This window comes from Acanthochromis polyacanthus, chromosome 2 (genome assembly GCF_021347895.1).
Source record: "Acanthochromis polyacanthus isolate Apoly-LR-REF ecotype Palm Island chromosome 2, KAUST_Apoly_ChrSc, whole genome shotgun sequence".
NCBI classification, from domain to species: Eukaryota; Metazoa; Chordata; class Actinopteri; family Pomacentridae; genus Acanthochromis; species Acanthochromis polyacanthus.
The window spans coordinates 44,900,463-44,925,786 of record NC_067114.1 but is presented as its reverse complement, the minus strand read 5'-3'; the positions used below and the strand labels follow the sequence as shown (position 1 = coordinate 44,925,786).

The window sequence follows — 25,324 nt, the reverse complement described above, 5'->3', positions numbered from 1 at the left end:
AATGATTTCAAACCTTTCCAAAGAGAGATATTTTTCCCCCAAAATGGTTTAAAAAATCGACTAAAATTACTTAAAATTTGTAGAAAAATGACTGAAACATTCCTAAAGTCACTCAAAAAAAAATCTTTCAAAAGATTTTTTAAAAAGTACTGAACTGACTGATGTTTCCAAAGTGACTCAGAGTTTTCCTGATTCTGTTAAATATGAACAGGAACGATTAAATCAGGACGCTCTCCTCTGTTTGTGTGGAATCAACTCACAAAAATGTTCCCAAAAGGGCGTAAAATTGGACAAAATGACTTAGAATTCTCTAAAATGGCTCAAAACTTTCCCAAAATGGTTAAAAATTTTTCCAAAATGACATAAAATTTGACTAAAATGACAGCGTGTGATATCAGAGAGCCTGTCATTCATAACTAGACTTCCAAAAGGAGTTAAAATTCTCTAAAATGACTTAAATCCTGAACTAAACGGTTATTTTTTTTCCTCAAAATGATTAACTCATTGTCCAAAGTGACTTAAAGTTCCGTAAAATCATTCAAAACTTCTTTTATGTCATCCAAAATGATTAAAATCCAACAAGAATGACTCAAAAACTTTCCAAGGGAATAAAAATTCTCCAAAATGATTAAAAAATGATCCAGAGTGACTGAAAAAAAAAAATCAAAATGGTTAAAAAAAAATGCCCAAAATGACTCAAAGTTCTCCAAATTCTGTAAAATAGAAATAATAGCGATTAAAGTGATTAAATTTATCCCAAAACAGGATGATTGCATTACAAAAACAGAATAATACACAGCAAGAGCACAGAAAAAACAACAGAAAAAGGCCCATTTTGCTGACATTCTGCTTACATTCTCACAGAATGGCATCTAGAGGATAATAAGGTGTATTATTTTAGAAAAAGTCCAAGAGTCAACTGATAATCCTCACAAACATCCAACCTAAGTTGTCTTATGAGCTCATTTTTGCTCATATTTTATGCAAAATCTCTTTAATTGTCATTTGTTTTCAGGCTAAACTGAACTAAAACCTGTTGGTATGTAAAGATGTGTTTCTTTATATCCAAAAACTGGATGATATATAGCAAGAGTGAGGAAAAAACGTAGAGATAATTGTGTTTTTTTTGTCAAATTCTCACAGAAATATCCAAGAACCAAGTGATAAACATGATAATCACCTAAAGCTGTCTCATGAGCTGTAGTTTCTCTGCGGGTTTTGTAATCCTGACGTTGAATTTAAACTACACAACATCTGCTTTTACCCCCAGCTATCAGCTTCACAGCTTCCCAGGAGCTGCAGCGGAGAATAAATCAGGCAAACTTTATTTATTAATGTTTCTGACACGCACCAGGAGGTTAAAATTAACAGCGCCGAGCATCTTCACCCGCAGACTTCATTCTCTCCTGAAGTTGATCATGTTTGTGCAGATGATGGATTTGTTCCACGACTGTTCCACGCTTCCAGACGGAGCCTGACCTCTGCCGGCTACAGGCCCGGGGTGGACATGGACGCCAGCGTCGGACATCAAAGCCAGCCTCCAGGGAGGACGGCGGCCGGACTGCTTCCCGTTTCCAGCCGCCAGGGACCGAATCTCCAAACCCAGGAGTTTACATATCGCTTCTTTGATTATCGATTCCAGCGGAGTGCGCCTGGAGCCCAAACACATCGCAGAGGAACAATCTGTCGCCCAGCATCGCGTATGTTTGCAGAGACTGTACACTGAAATGCTGAATGATTAAAACATATGGATCTACAGCTCAGGTTCTGCTCACTTCCTGTCTTTAATCACCAAAAGCTGCAATGAGGTTGATCTAAACTGAAGTTATGTGCAGCATCCAGCTCAGAGATGAATGTTTTCTTTGTCAAATTATAACAGAATTATTACATCTAGAGTACAATAAGGTGCTTTACTTATGAAAATGTCCACGAACCAACTAATAATCCTCATAAAGTTGCCTTAGAAGCCTATTTTTGCTCTTATTTTATGCAAAATCACCTTTATTCTGTCACTGTTTTCAGCCTAAATTTAATTAACGCATATTTGTATGTAAAGTTGGGTTTAGTTGTGTATAAAAACGGAATAATATGTAGCAAAAGCAAAGAAACAACAACAGAAAAAGACACATTTGGCTTATATTCTCAAAGAATTATAACATCTTGAGTACAATAAGGTGCATTACTTACAAAAAATGTTCACGAACCAACTAATAATCCTCATAAAGTTGCCTTAGAAGTCTATTTTTGCTCTTATTTTATGCAAAATCATCTTAATTGTCAACGGTTTTCAGACTAAATTTAAACAAAGCATGTTTTTATGTAAAGTGGGGCATTTTTCTGAGTATAGAGTGAATAACATCAACAAGAGCGACGGACAAACAACAGAAAAAAGCACATTTTGCTTACATTTGACTGACATTCTCACAGAAAGATAACATCTAGAGCACAATAAGGTGCACTACTTGAGAAAATCTGCAAGAACCAACTGATAAACCTCATAACAATCCGTGTAAAGTCGTCTTATGAGCCCATTTTTACAATTATTTTATGCAAAATCCCCGTAATTGTCAACTGTTTGGGCTAAACTGAATCAAAGCATGTTTGTATGTTAAGTTGGGTTTGTTTCTATACAAAAACAGGATAATATGTAGCAAGAGCAAAGAAAAAACAATGGAAAATGACACTTCTTCCTGATATTCTGGTGTCTGTGTGATGTTATTTCGTGAGGATTCAATTAAGTCACACCAACACCGAGGGTTTTGCATCCTGCTGTTCACCTTTACTATAAAAAAAATAAAAAACTAAGCCCCACAGGGCAGCAAACATCAGTTGTCAGAGCGTCTTACCGGCTGTAAACACGATTATGCAACACTCGTCACATGAAACGCCGCTAATTATCCTCCTCGGCGCAGGTAAAAGCCGTGAATCAGAGGTCAGAGGTCGACCCGCCGGATGTTTACCGCCTCGAGGTCACAGCTTCACCTGCAGAGTGTTTATCCAGAATAAATCCCACCCGCCCGGGGTTTCTTCTCCGTTTGATCGTGCGTTTGGACGGCTTGTTGACCTATTTTTTAGGTGCCGGTGTGCACATATTCCAGCTTCACGCAGTGACAGGACTGACGGCTTCAAAAGTTCAAAAAATAAACCAGTCCTCCTGCTGATCTTACTATTGGCTCATCAAATTTCAAATAATCCACATACAAAATACTAAAACATGTGGTTTTTGTGTGAATGCACTTGTCCTGAGACCAAATCTAAAAAAAAATAAAAAAATCTATTAGAAAGGAATTCTTGAAAACACCAAATAAGTCTGGAGTAACCAATAAAATGGTATTTTTCTCTTGTTTCACCCCTCTGATGTCCAAATAAAACAGTTAAAATGAAACTTAAATCTCCTTCTTTTTAGGGTCTGAGCACTAAATGTGTGTTGGACCTCATGAGTCTCTTCTTTTGTTGTTTTTTCTCACGCTTTTGAAATCTCAATTTTGAAGGCCTAAAAATACTTGAAAACACGTGATTTCAGGCTCGGGGATTTATGCAAATAAACGGACTCTACGACCAGGAAGCGTCGCCTACTGCTATGAAAGCTAGCAGGCAGAAGTAACTCGTCCCGACGCACAAAAATGTAATTGACAACCATACCTGAAACACAACAGGAAGTCAGTCATTTTGAATTATTTGTCATATTTTGAACTATTTTTGCACATTTTCAAAAGCTAGAAACTCAAACACGGTAACCCCGACAGAGCTCAAATTTGTCCAGGATGTACACCAGGTGTGGGTGATCAAAATTTATCAAAATGATCCACAAAAGTCTGAGGGTGTGGAAATGGCGACTGGTGGAATTTCGACAATTCGCCATGAAACAGGAAGTACAGTCTAACTAGCCTGTACGTGCTCCAATCTGCCCCAAACTTTACATGTATGATCACAGTCCGGCCCTGATAACACACCTCGGTCAATATACAGTCACAGTGATAGCGCCAGCTGGTGGACAGTTTTGATAGTCGCCATCAGAAAGGCCATAGGCCAAAATACACTCTCAGTCGCAGCACCACCTGGTGGACATGCTTGGATTCGCTGACCAGTAAGGACACGAGGACCCGATCAATGCTGCTTGCAGCTTTAATTTTTTTCATTGTAATTTTTGGGAATTTTTTTTAAATCAACATAATATTTTAAATTCCTTTTTCCTGTTTTCCATCAGTCAGTTTGTCCTCTTGGTCAGTAGTAACAGCTAACTAAATATCTAGCTTCTACTGCTGAGAAAAAGCTAACATTAGCATGGGTTAGCATCCCTGTTACTGTGATTAGAGTAGGGTTAGCAAACAGCACATAAAACATGGAATAGAAATGCTACCACTGACTACTACACAACCTCCAGTTCAACCCAAACTAACCAAACAACCGCTGAATTTTTGTCAGATGACCGTTTGTCGCAGCGGAGTCACTAAAAGCATCATAGTTGTGAGAATGAATGGAGAATTTTTGTCATTTTACAGAATCTGATTAGAGCAGATGGTTTATTTTTGCAGAATTTTAAAATGAGATGTAGAAAAAAAAGTGCTTTTGATGAATTATCACAATCTAAAGTTAGATTTGGTTGAACTGTTAGAAAGCTAAAAAGTCCAGCCAGTATTTCAGTTTTTACAGTGTCTAACTATGATAAATGGGATTAATGGCGTCATTTTGTGTTTTTTTGTAAAATATAGCATGCCTTTCAAACAGGCAGGAAAGTTTACTTGTCTTCTATCTACTCGTACACATCCTGCAGTTCAGCCCAAAAAAAATCCCTGAATTTATGTCAGGTGACTGTTTGTCGCAACTGAGTCAATTAAAGCTTCACAGTTGTGACAATAAATATTGATAGTTTATTAATTATTACTGATGAATACGAAGCAGAAAATTGTAGAAGAGAAGGTTTATTTTTCAAACTCTCCAACTCTGGAACAGCCCTGTTACTATTTGATTTCATTTCTTCTGTGGAGCCGTTTTCATTTACAGTAAACAAACTGCTAAAGCGGTTTCCATTATTCAGCAGCTAACGCTAACACATTACTCTACATGTAACAACGGGAGGGTCTGCTGAACTGAGAAACATGTCCCTCATTCATATTTAACAACATCCAGTCGGGTTTACAGCGGGCTGATTGAAAAACGAACGAGAGGAGTCGACGGGTCGCTTCTGATGGAAGAAACAGTGAAAATCCACACCTGAAGGTTGCCTTTTATGCTGTCCAGCTCCTTTGAAGTCTTGGAGAGCTGGTGCAGGATGCTGCTCCGCTCGCTGAACACTTCCTTCAGCTTCCTCTCCAGCCCATCGTAGCTTTGTCTGCCGAGAAAGACACAAAGAGATTTCAACCATTAAACGTGGAGAAAATCCACTCTTTATTGGCACCCTTGGGAGAAAGAGGTGGATTAAAAGTGCCATCGTTATAGCTAAAGGGTAGAGCAGTAGGGGAAACTAATATCTACTCAGCGCAGTCCCTGGACGAATAAAAGAGAGGAAATAATAAGAAAAAAAAACTTCCAGTCCTTTCAATCAACCAATTTAGCGAAGGCTCGTTTTACAGAGAGAGGTCTTTTGACCGGAGGTGTGCCCTCCACCCCTCCACCCCTCGTTTCCTTTTAAATATTCATGCAGTCCGTCCAATTATTGAGGGAAAAATTCTACAGGGCACATTTGTCAAATCCTGTTTTTCTCTTTCTGCAAAGCTGAACTCTTGAACGGCACAGCAGAGGCGTCGGCACCATTTATTACCGGCGAATTTCACTTCACAGCATGTTTTTGCGTGAACTTACAACCACAATAAAGACATTCTGCTCTCTCCCTTTGAGTGACGCTCGGCACAAAAAGCCGATCCGGGACAAAGAGAGAGCTGAAGTGACCCGACGAGCCACCTCTGAGGGGATAAAAGCTCGCTTAAAAGACCACCCCGCCTCACACGTGGCTTTTGGTGGCTAAGCTAACAACTTCACTTCCCTTTTAGTGATTGGAGATGAAAAAAAAGGGCCGCATGTTCGCTCTCGCTGGTTGACACAAATCTAATAACTGAAAATCTATCTTGCATTTAATCTAACATCCTTGTTTACCAACTCAAGGACAGAAGCAGCGGCAGCAAGTCTTCCGGGAGGCGTTTAAAATCGAGTATATCTGAACGCTGTTAGCGTGCTAATAAAACAACCCACAGGCTCCAAATTCCTCCCCCAAAGCCCTCAAATTTGATTACTTTGAAAGCCCCTCGAGTCTGTAATTGTTTGTAATAGCAGTCAAAAAAAGAACACATCCACCCTCCTCCTCCTCCAGTTGACACGCCAGAAGAAGTATTTGTTTACAAGAGCCACAATTTAGTCTCAATGAATGGATGAGAATGAGTTTTTTTGTGGCGATGACGGGGTGTTTTTGTTCCCGGACAACGGTGTGATTATCAGGAGACTAATTGAGGTCAGAGAGTAAAATGGCACGATCTGTTTTCTTCTGCGACGAGGCCAGTCCACAAAAACCTCATTTACTCTGAAAGCCACGAAATTAAAGAGTCAAAGAGTGGAATTAAGTTCACTCAGCTCCGACAATATCACAATTATAAAAGAGGCGAATTAAACTGTGTCGTCGGTGAAGATCTAAACACAAAAAAAGGTGTTTGTTCTCATAAATTAGTGGTGAGTACCTGTATTTTTATGGCATGAAGTCGAGGTTAAAATTTAAGATAATGTCTAAAAAAGACACCAGAAAAACCTCAGGTTCTGGGCATTTTTTTTGCTGCTAAAACACATTTTTCCTCGCTTTATTCTCATTTTTCGTGGCAATATAAAGTCCTGGATTTGTATGGAAACAGAACAAGCACGGAGAAGAAAAAAATCTGAATTTTCAGTTTTCTGAACAAGTATGATGCCACTAATCATCAAAAAAAGAAGAGAAAAGTTCCTCAATTCTGTATGTATTTTATAAGAATATTAAATAACTTGAAATCAACATATTCAGCATTTTTGCCAACAAATGTTACCGATACTGGGAAAAAACAAGGCCTCCACATGCTTTTTTTACTTGATTTTTATCATTTATTGTCATTTGTTTCCATACTTAGCCCCTATCTGCTCCTACACAGCCTGCAGTTCAACCCAAATCAACCCAAAAAAATCCCTGAATTTTTGTCAGGTGACTGTTTGTCGCAGCAGCGCCCCTAAAAGCTTCACGGTTGAGGCAATAAATGTAGAATTTTTCGCTTTTCGTGAATTCTGGCGAGAGTGAATGGTTAATTTTAGGCAATTTTTCAAATGAGACAAAGAAGAAAGTGAATCTGATCTAGTATTACGGTTCTACGTTTAGATTTGGTGAAGCAGGATCATTGGAAAGTTGAAAAGTTGAAGCAGATATTTCTGTTTTGACATGAAAAACGGTGACATTTTGCCTCTTTTTTTAAAAATATAACATGCCTCTGAAGAAAGCTGGTGAGTTTAGGAGCGTACATAGTTGAAGAAATGTTGACTTTTTCTCTATAACACAATTTAAAATTGTCTCTGCTTACTCTCTTACATAACCAGAAACTCCAAAAAAGACAACAGCTTCAAGCAAAGCATATGCACTCGACAGAGCAGAATAATTTCTCGCTAAATACTTGCTGGTACTCACAAGTTTGCTGTATACTCCTACACAGCCTGCAGTTCAGTCGAGTTCAGCCAAAAAGATCCCAGATTTTTTTGTAAGGTGAATATTTGTCACAGCTTAGTCAGTAAAAGCTTCACGGCTGTGAAAATAAATAGCGAATTTTTAGTTTTTTATGAATTCTGGCTGGAGTAAATTGCATGTTTTTGGCAATTTTTTAAAATAACACAAACAGGAAAGTGACTTTGATCAAGTATGACAATTCTGAACTTGTACTTGGTTAAGCAGGATCAATGGCAAGTTAAAAATCAAGCAAATATTTCAGTTTTGACGGAAAAAAAACCCCTAAACATTGCAGAATTTTTGTCAGGTGACTATTTGTCGCAGCTAAGTCAATAATAGCTTCATGGTTGTGACGCTGAGTGTAGAATTTTTAGCTTTTTATGAATTCTGGTTGGAGTAAATGGTTTATTTTTTGGCTATTTTTTAAATGAGACATAGAAGAAAGAATAATTACATATCATGGTTTCAAGGTTAGATTTGGTTGAGCAGGATCGTTGGAAAGTTGAAAATCAAGGAAATATTTCTGTTTTTGACCGTTTCTGACTCTGATAAATGATTTGGGCTTTTTTTTAAAATATAACATACCTCTGGGGGCTCGACGGTCAAATAAATGTCAACTTTTTCTCCACAACTATCCACTCCATAACAGCCTGCAATTCAGCCAAAAAAAAATCGCTGAATTTTTGTCAGTTGACGGTTTGTCGCATCTACGTCAATAATAGCTTCATGGTTGTGACGTTGAGTGTAAAATTCTTTGTCTTTTACAAAATCTGATTAGAGCTGATGGTTTATTTTTGCAGTTTATTTATTTTTTAAATGAGATGTAGAAAACAATGCTTTAGATGAGTTATCACAATTTAAAGTGAGATTTGGTTGAGTGGAACCGCTAGGAAGTTTAAAAAAATCAGGCACATAGTTCAGTTTTTATAGCTTCTAACTATGATAAATGGGATAAACAGTGCTGTTTTGGTGGTTTTTGCAAAATAAAACGTGCCTTTGTAACTGGCAGGCAGGTTCTGGGATCTAGACGGTTAAAGAAACGTTGATTTTTTCTCCACAACACACTTTAAAATTGTTCCTTCTTGCTCCCTTATGTAACCAGAAACTCCAGCAGCTGAACAGTTTCTTGCTAAATACTTGCTATTTCTCACAGATCCTCTCATTTTTTACACTCCGATCACTACAACAGCATCTCTCTGAGCTTTCTTCTCTCGTTAAAGTCCAAAAAGGAAAAAAAAAAAAAAAAGCAGAAAGCTGAAGCGCCGTCACATTATTCTGAATCCGTGGCTCGGTTTCAGCCCGGGCCGCCTTCCAAAAAACTCTGCACAGCCCGTGTCATAGATCCCAGCAGCAGATCATACACAATAACACATAAATCTCTAATAGAAAAGCAGCACCTGGGAAATAAATAAATAACAGAGCCCCACACATGACCGGCTACCATATGGCACTGGCGGGAAATTTATTACCGGTTCAAGCGACGAAGGGGGGAAGGAGAGGGTGAGAGATCTCCTCACCCGGCTGCCATATTATTCACACCACAATGGAGCAGGCCCTCGGGTATCCGAGGAATGAATAAGACCCATAATTTGAGGTCCGCTGACACAGAAACATGTATATCAAGAGATTCTTACATAATCTCAGAGCGTTTTTTTTCTGCTCGTACCAGCTGCAGGATTGTACCGCGACCTCCCAAACAAAGATCCTCTTTTTTTAAAATCACAATGACGACAACCGAATAACAACAAAAATAAAGGGTCTTGTGGTGCAGAAATGGCACCGCCAGGCACTCTCTTTCTGCAGATTGAAATCAGTCCCCAGCTGTCTTCGGGAATCAAACTCCAGAGACCCGAAGGCGCCGTTTATGGAACCGAGATTACGGAGGGCAAATATTTCTTTAACCTTGCAGGCCTCCGAGTTATATGATCCCGACCCTGCAAGTGGGAAATAGAGCCGCCGAAGCCACCGAACGCAACAGTCAATATCCAAGCAACGGCTCAATAACGGAAGCCAAGGCGTCACACAGAGCTCAACCTGGCTTCAAAATACTCGGTAAAAACCATGATAAGTGCAGCTTTTCTACAGAAATTTAGATTTTCTACTACGTTACTTGGAGCTTGCATGTGATAATTGACCAAAGCATCATATTGGTAGTTTTTAGGGATGACGTACATGAGTTTAAATCCTAATCTTGCACCTCCAGTTTCATCACCAACAAGCCAAAAACATAATGAATCGTCAGAGATAAAGCACACATCGATTGTCCGATACATCAGGCTCGGGGATAAATTAGACATCAAGCAAACGGTCACGACTCTGAGGCAGTAAGTTGGATGCTGCAGTAACGGGCAGGTGTAAGGACTTTGATAAAACTGCAGCGTCAAATTATGTTCCAGTGCAGCTACACTGTTTGTAACCTACAGTAAATGAGTTTCTAATTGACGTGACTTTGCTAAAACGGAGAGAGAAAACAGAAGAGAAACCTCAAACATGCAGTAAAATGGTCGTATTCTAACCCAAACTTTAACAATGTTGGTGTCTAAACTTTACCAAGCTTCTAACATGTAGAAGTTTTTAATTTTCCTAAACAGAACCTTAAATCAAGTGAAAATCCAACGTAAACAATGACCAAAAACTGGGATTTCTGGCTTGTTGTGTCTCTATGTAGCAACTTGCAAGCCTTAAAGGGCCCGCTTTTCAGCAAATATTTAAAGTTTCATGTGTCCCCGCAGTTTATCTTCTCATTTTTCAGTTCAAAACACCATAAATATGATTCATTTCTCCATAGTTACGTTCTAAACAGGCTAGTTCAGTGTCAGTGGCTTTAAAGGTAGCTGAGCTGTTGGCCCCGCCCCCTTCAGGAAGAAAACTCTCACTTAATCTGTGATTGACAGCACAGATTAAAAACGACTAAAAATACATCTCTCTCTTTGGACATATTTTGAGTCCTTGTGGACAATTTTGGACACAACTGGAAGAATTTCAGACATTTTTTAGTCAGTCTAAGTGCATGAAGACTTTTGTGTTCACGCTTACATTCAGTTTTCAATTCATTTTGGAGTAATTTGGACAAGTGTTTGCCATTTTGCACAAATTTTGAGTAATTTTGAATGCATCAATTAATTCTGGACTACTTTTGAGTCCTTCTGGACAACTTTCAAGTCATTTCATTTAGGTTTTAGTGCATGAAAACTCGTGTTCACTCTTGCAGCCAACATCAGAACATTTGGTGAGTTTAGAGTTTTCAAGTCAATTTGGACGAAGTTTAAGTCATTTTAAACACATTTTGAATAGTTATGAGTGGATTTCGTGTCATTTTGGACATTCTGACATCATTCTGAACATATTTTGAATCATTTAGGGTCCTTTGGGACTCATTTTTGGTCATTTTAAACACATTTTGAATAGTTATGAGTGGATTTCGTGTCATTTTGGACATTCTGACATCATTCTGAACATATTTTGAATCATTTAGGGTCCTTTGGGACTCATTTTTGGTCATTTTAAACATATTTTGACTCATTTTGCTAAGGTTAGAGTCATTTTGGACTCATTTTAAGCCATTTTAAACATATTTTGAATCATTTTGAACAAACCGATTATTTTTGGCCAAGTTTTGAGTCATTATGGATAAGATTTAAAGCACAAAGATTCTTGTGTTCACTCTTGCAGCCTACAGCAGAACATTTGGTTAGTTTTTGCTCGTGGTTTGGACATTTTACAGTGTTCAAGTAAATTTGGACAAATTTTAAGTCATTTTGACCAAGTTTTGAGTATTTTGGACTATTTTGGAGTCATTTTAGTCAAGTTTGAATTCATAAAGACGCTTGTGTTCACTTTTGCAGCCAACAGCAGAACATTTGTTGAGTTTTGCTCGTGGTTCTGACATTTTAGTGCTTTCAAGTCAATTTGGAGAACTTTCAAAGCTAATTTTGAACAAGTTATAGTCACTTTAGACAAACTAAGATATTCTGAACAAGATTTGAGCATTTTGGATGAATTTTGAGTGATTCTGGACTAATTTTGAACATATTTCAGTGAATCTTGCACTACTTTGGAGTCCTTCTTAGTAATTTTCATTTTATTCAAATTCTGAGTGGCATGTAAAGCTGGGACGCCATTCAGTCGAGGAAGATCCTAGAAAAATGGCAGAATCTTTGTATCCTCACAGTTTCTCATTTCCAAGTTTTTAAAACACAGTAGAAGTGGAGTTTGGCCGTGTGGAACCTCTGAAGGATCTGCTGCTGGCGTCTCGGTGCCAGGAGGCCCGGTTCAGTCCAAGCTTCAGTGGGTGGGATCACATTTGTCTGCACATGAAGGACCAGTGGGAGGTTTTATCAGGCAGGAGTGGTCATTATGGTTCACTCCTCAGCATGTTTTACTCCAAATTAAAGTGCAGTGCAGGAAAATCCATTACTGCAGCTGATAGCAGCGGCTTGAACAGAAGAAAATGTACAATGGTGGATAGTTCTCCTGTTTTCTCTGCTCAGACTTGATCTCTCTCTGCAGTGTTTCCATCTCAGCACTCAAAGACGAAGGACTGTCTGCTGCATCCGGTTGTAGACTTTGTTCTGTTGCTTCTGCCACATCCTTCGTCACCTTTATTTATTTATTTATGTATTTATTTATTTAAAAGCACCACGACTCGTGTTCACTCTTGCAGCCAACAGCAGAACATTTGGAGAAATCTTAAACACATTTTCTATCATATTGTGTGAGTTTAGAGTAAGTTTGGACACATTTTGAGTGACACATTTTGAGTTATTTTAAGTATATTTTTAAACATTTTCTGTGAGTTTAGAGTAAGTTTGGACACATTTTGAGTTATTTTAAGTATATTTTTAAACATTTTCTGTGAGTTTAGAGTAAGTTTGGACACATTTTGAGTTATTTTAAGTATATTTTTAAACATTTTCTGTGAGTTTAGAGTAAGTTTGGACACATTTTGAGTTATTTTAAGTATATTTTTAAACATTTTCTCTGAGTTTAGAGTAAGTTTGGACACATTTTGAGTTATTTTTAAGTATATTTTTAAACACTTTCCGTGAGTTTAGAGTAATTTTGGAGACCTTTTAAGTCATTTTAAACATTTTCCGTGAGTTTAAAGTAATTTTGGTCAGATTTTGAGTTATTTTTTTAACATATTTTCAATCATTTTGTGTGAGTTTAGAGTCATTTCGGACTTTTTAATGTTATTTTGAACATATTTTGCTGAGTTCTGCTTGTCGTTCAGACATTTTTGAATTTTCAAGTCAATTTGGACGAATTGTAAGTCATTTTAAATACATTTTCAACAATTTTGTGTGAGTTTGGGTCACACTGGACACATTTTAAGTCATTTTAAACACATTTTGGACGGCTTTCTAGTTATTTTGAACACATTTTGAATCATTTTGTGTGAGTCTAAAATCATTTTGGACACATTTCTAGTTATTTTTGAATCATTTTGTTCACACTGATTACTTTTGTACAAATTTTGGGTCATTTTGAACAAGATTTAAAGTGCGAAGATTCTTGTGTTCACTCTTGTGGCTTGGACATTTTAGGGTTTTCAAGTCATTTTTAACCATTTTTAAGTCGTTTATAATCCATTTAGAATAATTTTGTGTGAGTAAATAGTAACTTTGGATGTATTTTAAGTTATTTTGAACAAGTTTTTAATCATTTTGTGTGAATTTAGAGCAGTTTTGGACCCATTTGAAGTCATTTTAAACACATTCTGAATAATTATGTGTGAGGTTAGAGTCCTTTTGGGCATATTCTAAGTTATTTTGAATCATTCTGAACACATACTGATTATTTTTGGACACGTGCTGAGTCATTTTGGACAACATCAGAATAAGAAAATCCATTCCTGTAGAACCATCACAACCCTGCAGCTGATAGCAGCAGCTTAAATTAAAGACAACTGCATGAAAATGTATAAAATGATGAATAATTAACCTTTTCTCTCTGCAGTGCATCCATCTCAGCACTCAAGGACGAAGGACTGTCTGCTGCATCCGGTTGTAAACTTTGTTGTGTTGCTTCTCCCACATCCTCTGTCATCTTTATTTATTTATCTACATCTTTCTTGTGCTTTGTTATACTTTTACATGGAGGACGTTCATTCCTCTGCCTGCGAGGATCGAAATGAGTCCATGATAATAAGAACAAGAGTAATAAAACGGCCTCACGTTTGCAGTAAAACTTAGCACGGTGACATTGAGGATATGATCCTCGGTGTGTTAGCAGGTTGAGCCGCCTCCCGCCTCCTCCCTCCCCGGCTGCTATTTTTGGATCATTTTTGCAGGAGGAGATGGCCGGCGGTTCAGACAAGGACAAACTAAAGGATTCCCCTGAGCGCCGAGTCTTTGGGGGCCTGTTTTTCTGATGCGCCACCCACGGCCCGGATGTGAGCGCCATCAATCATTCATCTCACCTGTCAGCTGCACGCATAATCTGATGACCAGCCAACAATCTGACATAAATGGATGCTTTCTTGGCAACAAAACAACCTGAGAAAAACACCATCTCTGTCCTATTTGAAGACTTATTACCGAAAGATTCATTATTCTTGGGTGTTTTAGTAAACGAGGCTCGCAGCTGTCACGTCCGTATCTTCCTTTAACCTTCCTGTATTTATTTTGGATGCTAAACGTTGAAAAAAAACCCAAAAACTGGCACCTCAGCGCGTATTTACTGTAGAGCTGCCAGGAGAAGTTTATATAATCTTATTTAACTCCTAAAAACTCTCTCCGCGTGTCAGACTCACATATTTAAAGCTGTTTTACCATGAAACTAAATGATTTATGCCTTAGCGTAGCGTAAATGCAGCTCCTCCTGTAAAATGCATGAGTCTAAGCATCAGTTCATGAGTGAATCGAACTACTTGCTGCATACATTATACAACACTGTATGGGAGGAATTCAGGCGTACATGCTCAAAACAGAAACAGAAACCGTGATGCAGAAAGCTACAACCTGCAAGCTGACGGGATTGGTGCTTTAGGTTTGTGATGTAACAAACCCAGGAAGTCTGAATCTGTGTTTTTGAGGCTGTTGAAGGTGGATTATTTTGATAATAATGTGTCTTCCAGCATGTTCAAAACACCATAAAAGGATTTTCACTAAAGTCTTAATAGAATAATTCTTATTGGAAACTAAAATGTGCTTAGTTTCCAACACCTCCTACTGGAATTGGTGTTTTAAAAAGTTTTAAAAGTCTTTGATTATTTAAAGAGAAGGCTATCAGAGGTCTATAAAGGTGTTAAATTTTCTTTTTCACAGTGTTCTACTCCATGTAAACAGGTTAAAAACATTTATTTTCCCCAGATATTGTCTTGCTTAATGGAATATTTTATTCAGTAAACTAAAATCTAAAGAAAATCCTAATTTTCAACACTTGTTATTAGTCTGTGGTATCTTAAAAAGTCTTAAAAGTCATTGATTTCCTAAAAAAATTGCCTTTAGAGGACAAATAAACCGTTTTAAAGATTGTTTTCTAGCTTCTACCATGTATTAATTTTAGTTATTAAAGGTTTTATTTGCGATTTTAAGCAGCTTCCAGATGATTAAATAATGATATTAGTAGAAAATACAGTTTCAGACTATAGAGAAGCACTGATATAAATTTAATCAAATATATGCATATCTATCTACACCTCAGAGCCTTAAAAGTCATCAGTTTCTTTAAGAAAAAGTCCTTTAAAGGTGTTAAAAACATGCTAAATAGCATTTTTCTAGTCTTTCCTCTACATAAACATTGGCTATCTTTAGGGTTAGGGTCTTTTGTGCAGTCTATTGTGACGTTTAAATAAAAATATTAATATATTTTACTGTTGTGCGCCAGCTTTTCCCCAGACAAAGTCTTGCTTCATAGACTAATCTGTTCAATAAACTAAAATCTAAAGAAAAACATTATTTTCAACACTTGATGTTAGTACATGATGTCTTAAAAAGTCTTTAAAGTCATAGAGTTCCTTGAAAAAATGAGTTTCGAGGACATTTAAACCTTCTTAAATATTGTTTTCTAGCGTCTAATATGTATTAACTTCAGTTATCAAAGGTTGTATTTGACATTTTAAACACATTTCTAGATGATTAAGTGATATTAACAGAAATCACTGCTGTAGACTACAGAGAAGCACTGAAGTCATTAATTTCCTTAAGAAAAGGGCATTCAGAGGTCTTAAAAGGTGGTAAACTCAATTTTCCCCCCAGTCTCATATGTATTTAACATCAATTAGCAAAGATTTTGTTCTTGTGGTTTTTAGCAGCTTTTATTTGCAGCTCATCCAGATGTTTAAATAATGATATTAGTAGAAATTACTGCTATAAATTACTGAGAAGATCTGATGAAAATATCATTTAAATGTCATCCGTTGTAAACACATGACAGACCTTATTATCTGTGCCAGTATTTGCTGATATTGTTCATATGTAGGTCATGTATGACGATGATTACACACCAAATATTATTAATTATTAATTTAAATCCCTTATAATTCCATGTTTATTGAGTCCTTACGGATCATTTCTGCTTGTCGGGTCAGTTCAGGTCCGTAAAGTCTCTAAACTCCTTCAGGTTTCCTCCCAACACGTTGTCAGTTTGCTGTTTGTGTCCAGGAGTCGTGTTCTGTCGCTTCACATTCACCAAATACAGAAACACAATCACTTATCACAGCATCTCTGAGGATGAGACGCTGTTTCTGCACAAAGACTCATCTATCAGTAATTATCACGTGTTTTTCTGTCAACACAATCAGCTCTGCTAATGCAGATTGTGAGACGTTTGCTGTAATTTGTGTGTGGATGAGCCCAGATTAAACTAAATGTGGAAAATCAGAGCAGATCTAAGAAGCAGCAGCACGTAGAGTCTCATTCTACCGCTTTTATTTAAATGGTAAATGGTTGTATTTATATAACGCTTTTATCCAAAGCGCTTTACATGATATGTCATATTCACCCATTCCCACACTAATGGTGGAAGCTGCCATGCAAGGTGCTAACCATGACCCACCAGGGGCAATTAGGGGTTCGGTGTCTTGCTCAGGGACACCTTGACATGAGCACGACGGTCCGAGGATCAAACCGACAACCTTCCAGTTATCAGACAGCCACTCTACCAGCGAGCCATGCCGCCCTCTCACCGAGGAGAGTGAAAAGACGTGTGTGATGACAAATAAATGTATTAAACTGCACACTAAGAGTTAGAAAAGTCCTAAATGATGCTTGATGAAACTTTTAGGGACCCTGCAGTGGAGCTGAAGAGTGAAAATATCCCCAAGACGGCGTCCCGTGGTGTGATCCTGCTCGTCAGAAACACAGAATTAGCCTCAATAATGCCATCAGCAACATATAATAACAGAAAATGACAAATAAAAAGTGAAACTTCTGCTGGGAGAGGCATTAAATCAGCTGGAATGCTTCTGTTTACCACTTCTGTAAAGGTTTCCTGCATTAAAAACAACACAATTCAACAACAAACCACAACATTAATGTTGTTATTTTTGTTGTTTAGGAGTTTCTGAGATTTAAAGTGTTTGTATGCAGCATGTTAATTAATATCAGAATGAAATATGATCAGTGATCTGTGGATCTGAGCTGCAGCAGCATGTACAGCCTCATTCTGCTGCTTTCATTTTTCACTAAGAACACTGAAAAGCAGTCAGATTCTACATTTAAACGGTCAGATATGTTGTTACTGTTAGCCGTTAAATATTAACATTTTAAAAAGGCAGCAGAAACCAACACTACCGTTTGTCGTCATGCAGATTACGGCGGTTTATGTGGTGCTTCCAATTTCAGGCTGGATTAATTATGCCATTAGGAGGGGGTAAATAAATACTTGTAATAAGGGGGACAGCCTGAGGCCCGTCACTGAATTAATATGTTCCTCTAGCAGAGCATGACCACCGTCCAGCATCTGCAGCAGAAGTCACTCATGTTTACCGGCCGCCGTGTAAACAGGCGGGATTATTAATGACACCAGTGTCAGAGGACGTGTGACGCTAAATCTGCTCTAATTGTTCAGTGAGAGGATGTGATGAAACAATCGGTGATGAGGAAGCCAATTCTGCTCCGTCAATAGAGGTCAAAGCAACCAGCAGACCTTGAACGCGTCACAGATATCCATTAAACATGCTGCAGACGAGAAGAAAACTAAAACAACACAAACTAATGCTATGTTTTTGGTGAATTATGTTGTTTTTAATGCAGATAACCTTTAAAAAATGAATAACAAAAGTATTCCAGCTGATTTAATGCCTCTACCAGCGTTAGAGACTATAAAAAAAATTAAATTTAACACTTTTCAGGACCTCTAATGGCATTTTTCTTCAGCAAATCAGTGATTTTGGAACATTTTAAAGGTTGTAAGGTCCAAATAAATAAACATACATCAAGACAAGCTGCAAAAATAACAAGAAAATACCTTTAAAAACTGATGTTAGTCCATGTGAGATACTGGTAAAGGGAAATTTAACAGTTTTTAAAGTTTTTTCTTGAAGAAATCAGTGACTTTTACGATGTTTTCCAGATACCCCGTCAAAAAAACCAAACATGTTCTCTAATTGTTCAGTGAGAGGATGTGATGAAACGATCGGTGATGAGGAAGCCAATTCTGCTCCGTCAATAGAGGTCAAAGCAACCAGCAGACCTTGAACGCCTCACAGATATCCATTAAACATTCTGCAGACAAGAAGAAAACTAAAACAACACAAACTAATGTTATGTTTGTGGTGAATTATTTAGTTTTTAGTCTTTATAACACTGACTAACAGAAGCATTCCAGCTGATTTAATGCCTCTACCAGCTCACTTTGCACAAATTTAGTCATTTCTGTAACTTTTTCTTTTCCTGTGCTGCTGATTGTGGTTAATTGTGTGTTTTTATCAGTATGATCACATCATGATGGGACGTCCTGTTGGGGGTATTTTCTCTATTCAGCTCCACCACAGGGTCCCTAAGAGTTTCTTTAAGCACAGCTCAGGAGGTTTTTTTTATCACATTTTAAACGCTTGGTGTAGAATTAAAACCCCTTTTCTTCGTAGCCCGTGGCTTTTCAGCGTGGAAACAGAAAGAGCAGAATGAGGCTGTACATGCTGCTTCATCCTGCAGACGTTTTCTGGGTGTGTTAGCAGGCGTAGCTCTGGAGCTGCTCTCTGCTGGAATGCCTTTTCATTTTCTTGTCCAGCTCTTGGAAGCAGCGGTCAGCGACCAGCTCAGTCCTTAGATCCACTTTGATCAGATGCTCGTGTAACGAGAGCGTCACGTAGAGCAGCTGCTGAGCATCCGATGATGATATCTGACCGTTTAAATGTAGAATCTGACTGCTTTTCAGTGTTCTTAGTGAAAAATGAAAGCAGCAGAATGAGGCTGTACATGCTGCTGCAGCTCAGATCCACAGATCACTGATCATATTTCATTCTGATATTAATTAACATGCTGCATACAAACACTTTAAATCTCAGAGAATCCTAAACAACACAAATAACAACATTAATGTTATGGTTTGTGTTGTTTTTAATGCATGTAACCTTTACAGAAGTGGTAAACAGAAGCATTCCAGCTGATTTAATGCCTCTCCCAGCAGAAGTTTCACTTTTTATTTGTCATTTTCTGTTATTATATGTTGCTGATGGCATTATTGAGGCTAATTCTGTGTTTCTGACGAGCAGGATCACACCACAGGACGCCGTCTTGGGGATATTTTCACTCTTCAGCTCCACTGCAGGGTCCCTGAAAGTTTCATCAAGCATCATTTAGAACTTTTCTAACTCTTAGTGTGCAGTTTAATGCATTTATTTATCATCACACACGTCTTTTCACTCTCCTCGGTGATAAATAAAAGCGGTAGAATGAGACTCTACGTGCTGCTGCTTCTTAGATCTGCTCTGATTTTCCACATTTAGTTTAATCTGGGCTCATCCACACACAAATTACAGCAAACGTCTCACAATCTGCATTAGCAGAGCTGATTGTGTTGACAGAAAAACACGTGATAATTACTGATAGATGAGTCTTTGTGCAGAAACAGCGTCTCATCCTCAGAGATGCTGTGATAAGTGATTGTGTTTCTGTATTTGGTGAATGTGAAGCGACAGAACACGACTCCTGGACACAAACAGCAAACTGACAACGTGTTGGGAGGAAACCTGAAGGAGTTTAGAGACTTTACGGACCTGAACTGACCCGACAAGCAGAAATGATCCGTAAGGACTCAATAAACATGGAATTATGAGTGAAGTGAAGACCTCCTGCAAATATATACATTTTATACCTCGTTTGGTTGTCAAAACGGGGCTCTTTTTTTACATTATTAGCGGTATAAGAAGCCGCTACCATGAATGAACATCTCCACAGTCGTTAAAAACACAGATTCAGACCTCCTGGGTTTCATATGTCACAAACCTGAGTGACCAATACTGTAAATTTGCACTAAAACATATAATTTTCACGTTTCCAGAGGCAGTTTTTGGGTTGAACATGCATGGAATTACTCCAGTATGACCACTTGCCACTGTGCTGCATAGAGTAGTTTTACAGTTTCTGATTTTCTCATCAAACGACGGTGCACAGTCATATCTGGGCCGTTTTAAGGCGGGAAGGAATTCATTTAATGCAAGACAACTTCTAATTCTGCAACTATGACACACAAAAAATGAGCTTTTAGGGTTTAAATTAGTTAAAAATGACTAATAGAATAAAATATCTCCATAAAGCTGAGCAACAAAAAATAATAAAGTCTTCCAAATGGTTTAAATTAAATTAAAAAAGTCTGCCTTATCATGTAACTCACAATAATGATGTGAGAACAAGCAGCGGATGCATCTGCTGCTAAAATAATTAAGTGCAGAGCAATTTGAATTTAAGTATTTTATCATTCAGACAGATGAAATTAAGCAGTGTAAACCAATTTTACACATGAGCAATAAATGCACATATTCTGTATCTTACTCTTTTTTTTCACGAATTATGGGATGCAAATTGAGAGCATTCAGGAAAAAAAGAGACAAATTTACAGCCTTCTGATTGGAGGATTCTGTCCAGCAGATACATAAATGGGCTTTTTTTTAAAGAAATAATTTATCCTTTTTCTCGGGTTCTCTATAAAACTACAGCGGCGGCAAATTGTGATGTGAAAATGATATAAGATCCCTCCGTTTTCTCATCCTTGAAAAGTGACTCCTTCTAATTTGCTCATTACTTAAGTTATGTAATTTTCCACCGAGGGAGGTTTAAGGCATTGAAATAGAAATACTTAGCATATTAGATGAATAATTCAATAATTACTCGCAGGCATTTTTATGCATAAGTAGATGCCAATTACTTTCCCTCGACGTTTAGCGCTCTATCACTCTCCGCCGTGTGCTTGCAAACAATACTGTTCCTGGATTTTGGTGCTTCAATGCAAAAAGAAGCTGAAAAAATGATGCATATTATTGACTGGAAAGGCGCTAAATCACAGCTAAGCAATGTTTAGCGCTGCTCAGTTTTACCTTCAGCCGTACATGCTGAGAGAAGATGTTTAAGGTGGAACTATTTCTGTGTCCCAACAGCAGAATGTTGTGTAAAGCCATTAAAAACAACACGCTCTACTTAACAAACGTGCATTTGGAGAGTTTTGACCCTAGAAATGGTGAATCTTATGGACAACATGTGTGAGCCTTAAACCTGCATTTTTTCTAACAGCCAGCAGGGGGCGACTCCTGTGTATGTCTGATTATAAATACATCTATGAGAAAATGACCGACTTCTTGTTTGATCTGCTCCCTAAAGATACATTTTTCTAAAGAGTTTATGGTCTCAGTTGCTAGTTTTAACAGTTTTAAAGTAAAATATGGTGTGAAATTTGTAAATTACGGAGCAAAATAGATGATAAACTACCCTGAAGTGGACAGGTTGCTACTGTATCAGTTAGCGTAAGAGTTTTCTACTCAGATGTACCCCTAGTTTGTTCGTCATGCAGAAGTAGATGCCAATTATTTTCTCTCGACGTTTAGCACTCTGTCACTCTCTGAAACAATGCTATTCCTGGATTTTGGTGCTTCGTAGCAAAAAAAAAAGTAAAATAAATGTAAAAATGATGCATATTCTTGACTGGAAAGGCGCTATCACAGCTAAGCAATGTTTAGCGTTGTTCAGGTTTAGCTTCAGCCGTACATGCTGAGAGAAGAGGCTACAGGTGAAAGTATTTATATTTTCCAACAGCTGAATGTTGTTTAAAGCCATCAAAAAGAGCATGCTCAACTGGAGAAATGTGCATTTGGAGAGTTTTGACCCCAGTAATGGTGAATCTTATGGACAGCATGTGGATGTAGCCTGTGTGAGCCTTAAACCTGCATTTTTTCTAACAGCCAGCAGGGGGCGACTCCTGTGTTTGTCTGATTGTATTTACATTTATGAGAAAATGAAGGACTTCTTTCTTGACCTGCTACCAAAAGTTATATTTTTCTAAAGAGTTTATGGTCTCAGTTGCGAGTTTTAACAGTTTTTAAGTAAAATATGGTGTGAAATTTGTAAATTATGGAGCAAAACAGATGATAAACTACCTTGAAGTGGACAGGTTGCTACCGTATCAGTTAGCGTATTCTCTGAGTTTTCTACATAAATAGATGCCAATTAGTTTCCTTCGGCATTTAGCACTATCACTCTCTGCCGTATGCTTAGAAACAACACTGTTCCTGGCTTTTAGGCTTCGCAGCAAAAAGAAAGTGAAATAAGTGATGCATATTCTTGACTGGAAAGGCGCTAAATCACAGCTAAGCAATGTTTAGCTTTGCTCAGGTTTACCTTCAGCTGTATATAAAGTAAATCTGGATTGCATTCATCTATTTTCTGCCTGGATTGAGGCTCATCAGACTCTATTGTCATGTATAATCCACTTCATTTCCACACTTACATGAAACCCTCTTAGACTACGCCTGCTAAAGCTGCATTCAAATTAACCAGATCGGAGCCAAACCTATTTTTTTTATTATTCCTTCGCTAATTCGTTGGCTTTCTATACGTTCTATCCGCTGTCATTTGCATAATTCGTAGATTTGATAATGAAGATGTGCAGTTTGTGTGTCTTAGTTGTGACTCATTCCGTCTCCTCCCTCATCCGGGGACCTATATCACACAAATTACAGCTTTTAAAGCATCCCGGGAACCTCTTACAGTTGCCAGCTTCAATTAAATCTGGGATTTGAGTGTATCTAATGCAATTCCGCCCATCCGTGCTTCTCGGAGCCGTGCGATTCCAGCTTTAGTAATTGTTGTGCTGCGATCGAGCTGGATTGAGTGGCTGTTCTTTTTTTTCTTGTGGTTGTTGTTTACTCTGCCAGACGTCAATGGTGAAAGCGATCCCCGGTGTTCTGGAGAACCCTCACCTCTTCCCTCGGAGGCGTTTAATCCGGCTTTGTTTCCGGTGTTGTCGGAGGGAAACGTTACGAGAAACAAGTTGTTGTACAGCAGAGGCGACAGTAATCCTGAGTGTTCCCGTCTTTAAATTTGACAAAGCGCTAGTGGGGGCAACAAAGTGGCCAACATGGGGAAAGCAACAACAAAAATCCACAATCCTTCGACTCATGTAATCTAAAATATAGTCAAAATGCATTGCAGTAAGGACAGAAGATGTTACAGGTGAAATTACTTATATTTCCCAACAGCAGAATGATGTCTAAATGCATAAAGACAACATGCTCAACTTAAGAAATGTGTTTCAACGCCAGAAATGGTGAATTTCAGCCACAGATTGTATAAAAAAGCTTGATGTAGCCTCCATGTCTCGAAAGTAAAGACTTTAGCCTGCATCCTTTCTAACAGCCAGCAGGGGGCGACTCCTTTGGTTGTCCAATTGTAGACATCTATGAGAAAATGACAAACTTCCTGTTGGATCTATTACTTCTAGAAATGTTTTCCTAAGAAGTTTATGGTTTCAGATGTAAGCTTTAAGACTTTTTAAATAAAATATGATGAGAATCTTGTAAACTACAGAGTAAAATATAAGATAAACAACCTTGAGATTGACAGAAACTGCCATAGTACTTTGTGTAGTGTGCATCCTGAGCTTGGCAAGTCAAATTTCAAAGACTAATGTGACTAAATCCCAAATTCAAGGCTTCAAAACAGCAGTCTACATACGAATGGGAAACGTTACGGTTGGTAAGTCCATACTGATACACATTTTTAACCCAAAGAACTGATTACAGAAGTCCAGTTTGCTATTATAAATGCTAAACCAACTTGAACATGAACACCTAGTTGGGTAAAACTTGAAAAGTTATCCAGCTGAGACCATAAAGTCCAAGTCTTTATCTGACTAAGTTCATGAAAGTCATCATAGTGGATTTTAAAGATGGACGTAGCAACTGCAAAGCCACTGATTGGTTTGTGGACTTCCAATCTGAAGCCTTGACTTTGTAATTTGTCTGTGTGTTATGCTAGCAACCTGTACTCTACATATGAACAATACCAAGAAACACTAGGACTTCTCTGTAGTGTATAGCAGTAAGTCCTGCAAATATCATCATCTAAACATCTAGAAAAGACGCACATAAAACAAAACTTAAAGATGACGACTGTTAGTTCATATTAGAAACTGTAAAAAGTCGACTTTACTTTTATTAAGAGCAATAAAGGTCTTTTTTCTTTAAGAAGTCAATGACTTTCGGGACGTTTCTAAGGCTATAAGATGCAGATTTGTATGTACTGTATGTGTACTTCTCAGTAGTGAATAATTTCCTGCTGATTTCATGATTTAAACATCTGGATAAGATGCAGCTAATTTACAAATGTGAGTGACACAGCTACGTTATTTCTGTATTTTGAAATATATGTGGAAAAATTTGTATTTCAATTTTATTAATTGCACTTTTAAGCAATTTATTGAAGTAGTTAGACATAAAACAATACATATTCCTAAAACCTGGGATATAAGGGCTATATTGGTGTAAAGCAAATAGAAATACTCCAAAGAAAATGCACTACAGCATGTAAAAATGTAAGAATATGTCCTGTCTACAGGGTTAAGACAGAGGAAATCCTTTCATGCAGGTGCAAACCCGTGACGGTGGAATACAACTGGCCCTGCTTCCATCCGAGCTGCTCTGTGTCTCGTTTCCTCTCGCCTGACCGATGTCTAAGAAGTTGGAAACTGGCAACGAGCAGGCAGATGCATCTGATTCACATCAAGGGCAATCAGCGGAGCCTCTTCCATACTTCGAAGTGTCACTCAGGGAAAACACAAGAGGACGAGTTAAGCCAGGCGGACGGCCGGCAGGAGGAGGCGGCGCGAGGTGGAGAATTTGGAATTGGATGACGGATGTGACTTGATTACTGGTTAACTACCCTGCTGGTGCACCACTCCGCTGTGGATGAGAAACCCGCTGGCGGCTGGATTATCAATTTGGAGTAGGCAAGACTCTATTTGAATCCATTGTTTCACCGACTGACAGCCTCAGAGCCTCCGTCTTTGGCCGAACTCAAACTTTCTGGCTGCCGCTCGCCTCTGTGATTTGCCAGCTCTTTAATAAAGCCTCCTCATCAGATTTATTAGCGTTCTGCTGGCGGATTGAAGCACCTGCGCCCAGTTATCACACAGAAACCCGGAGTCGGGGTGATGAAATGCAAAGCGAAACATGCAGACAGAAGTCCTTTCTCACAAACCGGCGCCACAGCTCGAGAGCACGAG

At 38.2% G+C, this 25,324-nt stretch overlaps 1 protein-coding gene across 2 annotated transcripts in view; it reads right to left on the bottom strand.

The window, feature by feature from the left end:
* The window catches only part of luzp2 (leucine zipper protein 2), a 289,918-nt gene that overhangs the window by 138,127 nt on the left and 126,467 nt on the right, over positions 1-25,324 (bottom strand). For both annotated transcript variants that reach the window (XM_051939245.1, XM_051939242.1), the window contains exon 2: positions 5,215-5,332. In XM_051939245.1, the coding sequence (XP_051795205.1) occupies positions 5,215-5,332 (118 nt within the window). The remainder of the gene's footprint in view (positions 1-5,214; positions 5,333-25,324) is intronic.